The sequence below is a fragment of the Sinohyriopsis cumingii genome, chromosome 6, assembly GCF_028554795.1.
Source record: "Sinohyriopsis cumingii isolate HCF-2022 chromosome 6, ASM2855479v2, whole genome shotgun sequence".
NCBI classification, from domain to species: Eukaryota; Metazoa; Mollusca; class Bivalvia; order Unionida; family Unionidae; genus Sinohyriopsis; species Sinohyriopsis cumingii.
In genome coordinates, this window is record NC_142966.1 from 145866580 (window position 1) to 145879705 (window position 13126).

The 13126-nt window shown below is 34.0% G+C and overlaps 1 protein-coding gene across 1 annotated transcript in view; it reads left to right on the plus strand.

Annotated features, from left to right (window-relative positions):
* Window positions 1-13126, plus strand: part of LOC149798207 (protein inturned-like) — a 155986-nt gene that overhangs the window by 109082 nt on the left and 33778 nt on the right. The window contains exons 3-5 of the mRNA XM_089960852.1: window positions 1799-1861; window positions 6817-7661; window positions 8481-8566. Of these exons, the coding sequence (XP_089816978.1) occupies window positions 1799-1861; window positions 6817-7661; window positions 8481-8566 (994 nt within the window). The remainder of the gene's footprint in view (window positions 1-1798; window positions 1862-6816; window positions 7662-8480; window positions 8567-13126) is intronic.

The following is a 13126-nucleotide window of genomic DNA, read 5'->3' on the forward strand; positions in this document are numbered from 1 at the left end:
CTTCTGCCACCGCTCAAGAAACAAGCAGAGAGAGCGAGCAGATCTGATAATGCTCCACGAGTTAGCATGGGGGGGGGGGTAAGATGCTTTGACCAAGTTTGTTATGGGATTATAAAAAAAATGGTACAACGTAAGAATAAGTAAATTTTGTGAGGTGTCCATCCCCACCCCCGATCATTAGAAGAAATTACAATTTAAGAATTTACCGAATATTTTCATGTAGGTTTGCATGCTATTCTTTTTCTGAATGCTATGAAATTCTCAAAACTCAGAGAACCGTATGTTTGGTTATGGACATGAGTGCGTATATGGAAAATTGACACTTGTTATATTAATCCTAAAGCAGCCCGCACCCTATCTATATTGGTGAATTAGTGAATAACTTCTGTATCGGTTTTGCAAAAGGTAAATAGAGATATTATTCCGTGATTTAAAAAAAATCTGTATGTAAAAACATAAAAGTGTCTTTACTTTCTTTACCGTGTCTGTATTGGTACCAGAATGTCATTATAATAAGTGAGTGTATTGTATTGATATTCTGGCCTATTTAGTTGTCAGTTAGTTAGTTCAACAATGGGGACAAGTTATTAAACCTTGCGGAATTAAATTCCACAAAATTGACGACTTAATAGCTTCATTATTTTGCCAACAATTAAAAGGTACCCATACGAACAAACCATCGTATATTAAATATTGGCATGTAATATGGATATCGAAATCCCATTACAGAATTTTGGCCAGTAGCGACAGAAAATAAACTCAGTGCCTATTGATGTAAAAGGAAACTTGTTTTGAATGAAAATGGATCTTTGTTCGAATGTTGCGAAGTTTAAACAGTGTCACAGGGGGTATTGGGTATCATAATGGACATACAAGTACTCATCCGGGAACTTGAAATTAAGACTCAACCTATTTTGAGTATATGTTGTCGATTAAGCCATATATATATATATATATATATATATATATATATATATATATATATATATATATATATATATATATATATAAGAGCCCCGAGTGGCCGAGTGGTCTTAAGCGCTCTCCGTTACAGATCATTGCCATCTCACCTCTGTCTGCGTGGGTTCGAGTCTCGGATTCAGCCAATGTGGGTATGTGAGAAAGCTTGCCAGTAGCTTCTCATGGGTCGGTGGTTCTTTCCGGGGTTTTCCCTGGTTCTTCCTCCACCATTAATACTGGCCGCTATGTATGGCCTATCGTGTGCTGAAAAATGGCGTTAAACCCTAAAACAACGACAAACTAATCCCGTTATAACACGATTCTGTATAATGCGATACTGCTTATACTGCAGCATGGCTCCCATTTTTTAAATTTAAGGTGACATGTCTTTTAACATCCTGCATACATTCTTTCGGTAAAGCCGATTATTCGTATCCCTAGCAGATTATAGGATCAAGAGGTTAGTTAAAACTGATATTGAAATTTCAATACACATTGAATCTTTAGAAGCTCTAAGCGCTTTACAGCATTAGACAACACCTATAAGATAAAAAACAATAATATTATTACAAAAACAAACAACATGAAATTAGAAAAGCATAAAAAAATAATTAAATTTAAAAAAAATAAAATCAGGATTCAGACTGGTGACATAAGTATAACATATTCATTTAATAATGCAGATAAATGATTTTAAAAAATCAGCGCACGAAATAACGTTAGAAATACGGTAAATAAAGCTTTGTAGACTACCCTGTCTCAGCATGTCCTACTTCTACCGGGTTCGGGACAGTATGGTGCTTATTAGGCTGTGACATCGGTAAATGCCCGGATGACAAACTAACAGGAAGTTGAAAGCTTCAGTGGCAACACGGCGGTTCTTTTCACTGAATTATTTGATGTAAGTGACGCTTCTACCATGTATGATAAATCCGATTACTACGAAGGATAGATGTATCACATTTGACTTGGATTTGGAGCAAGATGATGACGTTTTATCATTTAATACACCAGTCTAGCTAAGTGACTAATAGTCTGAATATAACTCGCCATGTGTTTGTACTCCCTCTCCACCAATTTCAGTAACGGAAATCTTTAATGTGATAAACAGTGCACAGAACTTAATCAATTCATTAATTGATTCATAATTTCTAGCCTGACTGTGGCCAGGTTGGCGCTAACACTGGCACTCGCTGCGCCTTTCATGCTTAACGGGCTTTCCATACTAACACGGCGCCTTGTTGCGCACACTATGGGTGAGTTGATTTCCTCAGACAACATTGTGACGTAGTTCATCATATTCAGTAACTACCGGATAATTCCGTACATTACCATAATGTTGAGAGTTTAGAGTTAAATCCCTTTGCACATATGTACATAGAAATTACACTGCTTGCTAAATCCTTGTGAAAGGCAAATTTGTTGTTGTCATTCTTTTTCTTTGCGCGATTGGACATTGTAAATAATGGAAGCAGATGACATTATTTTCCTTCTGTGTAGATACATGTGTAGTTGTGTAAACACCCCTTCTCTGAAAATGGACTTATCCAGGAACTGGAAATGACTGGCAAACAGGGTTGTCTTTAGCTACAGTGTCATAGCCTCAACTTGATTTGTTGTGGTTGAAGCTATGAACTGATAACATATCATGTAATGGAGCCAAAAAAATCATCACTGACCTCCGGAAAAACAAACAGTGTAGAAATCTACTACTTAAGTATAATCATGTTGTGAAAGAAGTTTGGCTTATTTTGAATTTATTATGCCCTTACACAATAAAATGAATTGGCATGGTTACCCTAACCTCACTGTGTCTGCCATGACAGATAATGCGAGATTCTCGCCATGACCCTTTTCTATGTAAGGCTTGCCAGGCCATTTTTGGATATTCTGTGCTATGTTATTATCATTCAGGTGGCAAATAATGGCTTCTTGGTGAAATTTCAAAGTTGCAGAGAAACCGTATTTACTTTTAGTGCGCAGAATTTCTGACTCAAGCTGCGCCATATTTTTACTATGATTTGTTTTTACGTTTCCAAATAAGGCCTCAATGCCCTTATATGGCACACAAACAAACGAGGCTGAGAACATAAGATTTCATTATTTGAACTAATATAGCGGATCTAAACAAAAATATCAGATAAAAAAAGGTAATCGAGATTTTACAACTATTTCTACAATGATTTGCGATTTTTCCGGCATTAAATAAGAGGACTACTGAATTTATAGCATTATATGCAAGGAATATGTTCAGATTGTTGATATTAGGCTGAAAGAGTGCTGGGTGTGAATCTCATCCGGCTTGCTCCATTGACACATATATGCTCATGTTAGCACCCCGTCCACGAGGAACGAGTAGGAGTACTAATATTAGTACTAGGTTGTCCTTTACAATGAAACCTTCTGTCTGGAATGAAACATGCAGACGATAACTGTGTTAGGGTCCCTCCTGGTTATAATTAGGTTTGAAATTATAAATCAATAAATGAACTGACTAAATTCTGTGCATCATTTATCTCATTTGTGCTTTTTCTTTAAAAATTAGAAGGGGGTACAAAGAAAGAGGAAGCTATATTCAGTCTAGATTATAGTATGTTACTATATCCTGTTACAGTGATACTTGTGGATTCCAAGAACCACTTATGTCATGCAAATAAATTGATATAGAGAATGTCTTTCCTGACATCAAGTACACATTTGATTTCATGTTGTCATAACATTTTACATTAAGTGAGATTTTGGATAATGTTATATGACTTTCTTTTGGGTATGTTTTTTTTTTTAAAGTATCCTGGACTACCCAGATTTAATGCACTTAAGCACTTACTTTCACCTTTTCAGAAATATACTTTTTTCATAGTGATAACTCATTACTTTGGAAACATTAGTTACTTTAGCAAAGTTTGGTTAAGAAATAACTGATATATTCCCTGATACTCTTCTTTACATGCTTTCATCCAGTCAACCCCTTGTCATAAGGATCATGTAGTATGTCTCCCATTTTGACGCACCTCACAGAAGTCTATTGTTTTCCTGTGACACTATTGTATCCAATATGAGACTGAAGTTTTCAGTGTAACATTGAGCCTACTCATGGTCATTTGTCCATTTCCTGGATATAATGATATACATAGAAGGCAAACACTGTCATCTGCATCCAGTATTTGTAATTTGTAGTCAGTTATCCCTGCCCCCACTCCCCCCAAAAATAGGGAAAATATAGAAAGGGAAAAATAATCCATTTGCTTTTAAAATCTGACAAACTGTCAGGGTGTTTGGCAGATAGTATAGTACTTCAAAATGTTTCATAATAACAGATTATTGATACTTTTTACATTCTTTGCCAAGAATATGTAAATACATCTTTAGAAAAGATGGTGAATCAAATTTTAATAATAATTAATAATTGCAATTGTAAATAGCTACTTAGAGCTTTACTTTTTTTCACTGTGGTTTTCCTCCCATTACAGACATACATCATAGCTTTGACACAAACATGTTTTTGTAGAGTCAGACGTGCATTATATAATAAGAAACATAAGTTCATGAGAGCTGTTTAATGACTTTAAACAATAAAATAACACTTAAACAATCAAACATATTATATGCATCATGGATTATGGAAAATCCTAACTGCCATGGTGGAAATTAATCTGTTCTTGCTGTTTCCATAATGGATCAGATTTGGTTTTCATCATAGCACATAGTGGATGGATTAAGTTTTATTCCCCCAATTATCACTGTCTCAAAATACAATCTCTACTAGTCCAGCCTCTGTTTAGTACTTGCAACAACAAATGTACATGTCCTTGTGAGATATTTTCTCAGGAGCAATGCAGGTGTCTACTTTTACCATAGGCCTACTGTTTTTATGCAGAATCTGTGAAGCATGTGATACTGCAATCTGTAACCAACAGCTTAACAAATATAGATAGGCTTGCTGGTTTTGTTATCTGACAAGTTTAATATTACTGAATGGACCAATGAAACTGAAGACGTAGCATAATCATTTAATTATTTTTGTGTAGGAGAAAAACTTGTATGTATTATTTTTAGTTGATGCAGAGACAGTTGATCAGTTTAGTTACTAATTCATTACATTTTGACTCAATTAACCATATATGAAGTTGACCTGAATACAAATAGAACATTCTTTTTCCAAATAACATGTACAAAATGCATATTTTTTTAGGGTTTAGCAATTAGACTAACAATTTGAAATTGCTGAAATTATGTCCATAATTGTCCAGATTGCACTGAATCTTTTGGAACCAAGGCTTAACTTATAGTCATAGTCTATAATGATCAATGACTCTTTCTGGGTTTACTATAAAAGCTGCTTGTAATGTTGATCAAAAGTTATGGTGCATAACCTCTCTCTCTCTCTCTCTCTCTCTCTCTTTCTCTCTCTCTCTCTCTCTCTCTCTCTTCTCTCTCTCTCTCTCTCTCTCTCTCTCTCTCATTTTTGCATACAAGTAAGCTTTAATTATAAAGAAAGATGTATTTCTTTTAAAAAAAGAAAGCCTATAGTGTAAAAGAGCTTTTGTAAACATGTCGTAACTTTGTGCTTCTGTGATAGACCTGTATGTGCTGCATGGAAAGATTAATGGGGAGAAGACAATTGCTATAGGAGTTGTTTTATATAACACTAGAAACCAATTTTACATGTAAAAATCACAATTCAACCTTGCCATATTACAAGTCCAAAAATCATTTTTTTCTTCAACAAAAAAAAATCATTTTAAAGTAATGCTTATTGTGAAACATCTATGCTAAAAGTTACTTTAAAGCTTGACACATTTCTGGTTGAGCATTGTTAACAAGCTTAGTGATTGACTTGAAAGTAAAAATATTACTTACTGGCTGGTGCTTTATGATAGATTCATCCAATAAATAACAAACAAAATAACCTTTTTCATGAAAATCACTTTGTTTATGATATGAACAGCCATTGGAGAGAGGGCTGCCTTGAATACAGTGTAAACAAATTCAGTGCATTTAAAAATTGTCATTCTCTCAAATAATCTGTGTCATTTTCTAAGTCTAAAGCTGAGGTACAGCAGAACATTTTCTAGCGTAGATCACATAACTTATTTTGTATTATATCAATTTGCTACTCCAGTGGCCAAATGTTTAGATTGTCCACCTTGGATGCAGGAGGCTGTGAGTTCGATCCCCAGCCAAGTCATACCACAGACTTATAAAAGTGGTACTAACATCTAGGCATTCAGCATTAAGAGGTTAATGTTAGGCCTGGTCGGCCTGGTGTCAGGATAATTAGGTGGGACATTATGCTACATGTCTGCTGCATGATACCCCAGTGCTAGACATTGCTATACACTGTCACACTGCAGACATCATAGTGATATGTTAAAGCTATTTTTTAAAATCCAAATCACACACACACATTATATCAATAAATGAAGCTATGTTATTCTTACTAAGCAGACTCGAGAAATAATAATGCATCTCATTGTATTCCTTGTGGTTCATCATGCATGTATGCTATACATTCAAATAATTGTTGTTGTTGTGGGGTTTAACGCCATTTTTCAGCACACGATAGGCTATGCATGGCGGCCAGTGTTAGTGGTGGAGGAAGAATACTGGCTGCCATGTATAACTACTACCTCAACCTCCAAACTAGTTTCAGTATTTACCATTTTGTTTACCCATTACATCAAGTCATATTTTGTAAGATGCTCCATTTTATAAAATTGCTTTTATCTCATATGGAAGGGACCATGCACTTGGATGAGAACAGTAAAATATTTAGTATACAAGTATTTTTCTTATTGTATCACCATGCTACATCATCATTAATATCATAATGATTTTCTTTCCATATTTTTCCAGTGGTCTCAGGGAATCTTCCCCATGGAATGCAAAGGTGAATGAAAGAGGACAAATTTTTTTTCTGGAGATCGAAGAGAATATACATGATGTGAGCCAGGAATCCATATGTCACTTGGAAAAAGACTGTTTCTGCACTTGCAGTGATTGTGCTACTGATGACACCGGCTATAGTACTGACTCAGACCAGATTTCCACTAAGAAAGAAGAAGAAAACACATTTCACTGTCAAAACCCAATCAGTATCAAATCAGATAAGCTTGAAACTTTTGTGGATTGTTCTAAACAGATCAATGATTTATTTAACTCTGCTATTTGTGACTATAAAACTATAGAAGAATGTGTTGATGATCTTTTTAGAAGTAAGAGTGGTAGAATAGAATCGGATGTAACGGATGATATTAATTTAATTCATGATGACATTAGCAGAATATTTGGAACCAAACTGAACCAAAACTGTGTTAATGTTCTAAAGAGAGATGTGGCAGAAGTCTTTTGTGATAAAAGTGGTGAGAGATTTTCAAATTCGAATAAATCTAGGACTCGATCAAGGGTTTCTGTTGAGCTTGAAGACAGGACAAAGTGTAAGTGTGATAAGAGAAAAGAAAGAGACACAGCAGAGATGGAGGATGAGAGAACCTTTGTGATGAAATTGAAATCATTGAGGAATAAAAATGAGGGCTGCTCTGCTGTTGAGCTTTGTGAGAAAATTCTAGGAGTCATACCAGGTTATTTCCACCACAATGGGTTTGGCAGTGGCAGGAGGGGTAAGAGGAAAGATCAGCGTGTTAGAGTAAGAGGACTTGTTCCAATAGGGATAGCTGCAAGACAGTCAAATGTTTGTGTTGGTAGGTATTTGCACCGCCATCAGTTTCACGTCTCTATCAGCATTCTGTTCTCCATGTCCAACTTTTCATCTCATATGCACATTGGAATGTTCGAAACCTATGCAGCTACTCCTTCAGACACCCATCTGGAGATAAACCATATATTGCAAACTTATATAATACTATTTTATGTACATTTATGTCATCAACAAAAAAAATTGTACTTAATGGAGGTCCCTTGCATCAGTCATTCTTAAAGAAGCTTTCCCACATTTTTCCTCCACAATTAATACCAGCTGCCATGTATAGCCTATCATGCGCTGAAAAATGGTGTTAAACCCAAAAGATTAACAATGATAACATAATGGAGGGATATTTTCTTTTTGGTTGCCAGTAGTTTCATGATACTTGTTTATTTATCACATTTTTAAATTTTGAAATTGCAATCAAAGTGAGATAAATATTTCACAGATAAATGATACACAAATGAAGTGATACACAATGCTCAAAATTTACTTGGAAATCAGACTCAGAGTATTGCTTAGCATTTCTTTCAGAGATCAGATTTAGATATTAAGATCATCTACATGTACAAAAAAAATGTCACAGTTTTTACCAATATCATTAAGCCAAGGTCTGAAAGTCTTGTAGAGCTGTAGAGAATTGACTTTGACATTAATATCTTATATCTGTGTTTAATATCTGCCATTTTAATATTTTTATGTCTTATATCTGTTATTTATACTGTCCATTTTAATACTATGCCATATCTGTTATTAGTATTTTATATTCTAATGTTATGTCTTATATCTGTTATAGTATTAATATTTTCCATTGTAGGTGACTGGTTGAAGTCTATAAATGATCAAGATGTAACTTGGGAAAATTTGAACAGTGTTTTACAAGAGCTACTCTATCAGAAACAGGTAATGTAACCTGTTATCATATCACTTTCCTTAGTTGATAAATTCATATTTTTGACTGTATGTTGAGACTTCCAGTTATTTGTCATGTGATACATTCAACAATCTCTCATACATGAAACTATGGAATACTATGTCAGAGGTCTCGTAAACGCTTAATCATATGTATTTGGATGCCATTTTTTTTCTGGGATGCAGAAAATCACTTAGACAAGAGTTTTCTGTAAGCATTTAATAGGTGGGCGGCAAAATTCAAAGACTTGCCAGTCCTGCTTCAGCCACCTGCTTTGTGGGAAAATGTGTTGATCAGTTAGCTTTGCTGATATTTACAATGACAGAATCCAATGGCTGAAAGAACCCATTGATGTACATGTTGTCATTATAAGAGTACATCAAAAGAACATGGTACAATAACTGGGCAGCAAGTTCAAATGCTTTGACTGGTGACTGGGTGGGAAAATATACTGATATTTACAATGATTGAATTCAGAGGCAGAAAGACCCAGAGATGTACATGTGGTCATTTATAAGAGTATATCAAATAAACAACGTTAGCTTTCATTATTGTGTTCATTTCTGAGTGTAGTGGAATAAGCAGTGCACATGACCTTGGAATCAAGACATGTTGAGACTTAGACAAAATGCCATTCACAAATTTGGAAAGTATTTTGGAGTAAAATGGCAAACTGGCAAAGATTGTATTAAGATTCAGAAAAGAGCTAAAATTGCTAGAACTGAAAGTTCAGATGGGACATTAGCCAAATGTGAGAAAAGTGTGTGATGCCTAGCTTAGTACTTGGAATAAGACCTTTCCTTGGATTGACAAAATTCATTCTCACTGTGATGGACATACAAGAGCTGTGTCAATGTTATAAAGAATGTTGAAATTAAACTCAATGGCAACCAATAGTTCTTCTAATTTGCATAGTTTTCTGGGAGGGGACTGCATCTTTTGCTGGTGGGACTCCTGTTTTTACCAAAATTGGAGTCCTGGACTCCTAGTTTTAAAATCCTAGCGAGACCTCTGCTATGTGTTTGGACACTTTATGGATTCCAGACATTTCAAAGAATTTATGTACTGTTTTCTGACTTGGCTGTAGTTCTGCAATGATGATAAGGCAAGAGAGGCAGTGTGATTTTAAAAAGTAGGGAATGGTTTGCTTCTCATTATAAACAGTTTTGACGTGTTGTCAAAATTTGACAACCATTATAATCAAAACCTTTATAAAATTTTCTTGAATGCTTCCACTTTGGATAGGACTAAAATCAGCACCCAGTGACACACCAGTTGCCTCCATAGGAATTAAAGTAGCTTTAGTGGATAATAGTGCATTTGTTTCAACATAATCTAGAAAAAATAAATCCTTATTTCATGTGTTTTATGTATTGTTATTGGAATGTAATTTTGATTGCTTTTGGCTTTTGTAAGTGTCTGTACAAGGCTGAGTTAATTATTCCTCTTAATACACCTTTCCCTTAATAACTTGTGCACAAGAGGATCCAAAAACATAGACTGTGCTATAAGCAAGTACATGAGTTCCAAGTGACCTATGAAAAATCACAAAAGGAGTACCATTCCAGCTAGATATCAAGAAGACTGTGGAGGAGCAGTGAGGCACTGCTTAATGGCTGAATACTCATTTTATAATCACATCAGGAATAATTGTCAATAAACAGCCTTTTCTAATGAAATTAGTCACTTTTCAGTATATTCATTTTAAAGATGACTAATTTCCTAAATATTATGAAAAACTTAACTGTAAGCTTTGAATTGACTGGGTACTCATTTTACCTGATTGTCATGCTATCTTTGATCATATTTGTGATTGGCTAGGTTAAGTTAAGGTAGTTTAATATTTATTTACACAATAATATTTATAATGGTGTACTAGTGGTCAATTGAAATGAGTTGATCTGACACACAGATGTGACTTCTAGCTATTACACAGGTAGCATGCATTTTAATTTTTTTGTCCATTCCTTTTATTTGATTCAATACAAAAGACATAATTACCCTGATAATAAAAAGCAGATCTGCTTTTGATTGAGTGTAATAATGCGATAGATACACAAATTGGAGATCAAAATAATAGGGTTCTCACAGAAAAGCTTGCAGACATACATGTGACAGTAGATTAACATTTTTCATGTTTGAATATAAGAGAGCATGTTGCATTTATGATAATTACACTGAAACCAAAGTAAAATATATGACTAAAACACAAAATTTCACTTGTCAGAACTTATATCATTGCTATTTATGTCTTAAAGTGTTGCAATCAGTAGGCATTAGTGCCATTTTTCACTGATTACATTTTTTATCAAAGATTTTATTTCAGTATACTGAGAATTTTTCGGGAAAAGAAAATGTTACAAAATGTAGGATTTATTTTAAGTTGAGAATTTCATGATGTCAATTGAAATTTCCTGATACTAGCTGCTGTTTTTGATAATAAAACGAGCAATATATCAGGGCTTTGTTTACCAATTTTGATTGTGATATTCTTCAAGTTCATGAAATAAAGGTTGATTCTTTTGGCATTGCTTGATAGAAGCAAAAAATGGGATCCACACCTGCCTCTGTGTTACAAGCAGGTTTGCGAGTTAACCTGGCACAAGTTATTGAGAGATTGGTGTATTTAAGACTGACCTTCTGCTCTCTCTCTGCTTTTCCACTAATTTAACTATCTGGAATAATAATTGTCCAGTCATACCTAATATTTTTGTATTTATGTGCAAACTCTAACCAAGATGAGGTATATTTATGCAGATTTTCATGGCTGATAGATGATGGTAAGCGATATAAACCTGGCAGATTATTTTGCTTCATGTGAAGATTTGTTTTTGAATATGCTTGCATTTTCTTGCTGGCTGAAAAAAACACAGGCAGAACTAGGCAAGTAATGTCAGTTTTCATTCATTAATGTATGTCTAAAGTGTCATTACTTTGCAGTGTGATTTAATGTATGTATGCAAGTGTGATTACTTTGCCTGGTGACTTAATGTATGTTTAAAGTGTGATTACTTTGCAGTGTAATTTAATGTATGTGTGCAAATGTGATTACATTGCTGTGTGACTCAATGTATGTTTAAAGTGTGATTACTTTGCTGTGTGACTTAATGTATGTGTGCAAATGTGATTACATTGCTGTGTGACTCAATGTATGTTTAAAGTGTGATTACTTTGCTGTGTGACTTAATGTATGTATGCAAGTGTGATTACTTTGCTGTGTGACTTAATGTATGTATGCAAGTGTGATTACTTTGCCTTGTGACTTAATGTATGTTTAAAGTGTCATTACTTTGCAGTGTGACTTAATGTATGTATGCAAGTGTTTACTTTGTGGTGTGACTTAATGTATGTTTAAAGTGTGATTATTTTGCAGTGTGACTTAATGTATGTTTAAAGTGTGATTACTTTGCTGTATGACTTTATGTATGCAAGTGTGATTACTTTGCTGTGTGAATTAATGTATGTTTAAAGTATGATTACTTTTCTGTGTGACTTAATGTATGTGTGCAAGTATGATTACTTTGCTGTATGACTTAATATATGTTTAAAGTGTGATTACTTTGCTCTGTAACTTTATGTATGCAAGTGTGATTACTTTGCTGTGTGACCTAATGGTTAGCATAATATTTTACTATATATATTCTCTTATAAGTTGAGTCAAACTGCAAACAAGAAAGATCCTGATCTGTCATAGCATAATGTGCCTGTAGATCAATGTGTATCTTGTTGGTTTTACTGATTACTCCTAACAAACTGCACAGACCCATATATGTTGGTACATTATGTGACGTCAGATCTGGTTCTGTACAGTTTGAAATTGGACTCACATTATAAGAAAGTATATACTGTATGTGTGGGTTTGGTTGCTTAGGCTTGGAATTTTCTTTAACTTGTGTTTGAATACTGAATGGACTATGTTTTTAATGTTTTTGGAGAGACAAAAACTTAGTATTGTTTGCAGTCCCAAAACATGCAGAAAATCTGGTATTTCATATAATTTGTAATTAACTTTAAAGTTGTACAGTATCTTTTCATTTTGGTATTTTAAGGTAATTTGTAATTGACTTTAAAGTTGTATTCATGCATTTTGGCATTTCAATGTAATTTGTAATTGACTTCAGAGTTGTATCCATACATTTTAGTATTTCATGGTGATTTGTAATTGACTTTAAAGTTATATCCATACATTTTAGTATTTCAAGGTAATTTGTAATTGACTTTAAAGTTGTATTCATGCATTTTGGTATTTCACTGTAATTTGTAATTGACTTTAAAGTTGTATCCATACATTTTAGTATTTCAGGGTAATTTGTGATTGACTTTAAAGTTGTATTCATGCATTTTTGGTATTTCACTGTAATTTGTAATTGACTTTAAAGTTGTATTCGTGCATTTTGGTATTTAACAAGACTTAATTATCTCTCATAACTCATAATTTTAAATGCCTGATAAATAAAGACAGTCATCATTAGTATCATCTTTGATTATTTCTGATGTAGTCGTAACAAATTGTTATCAGATAGGTATTTGCTCTCTTACAAAATTATTTT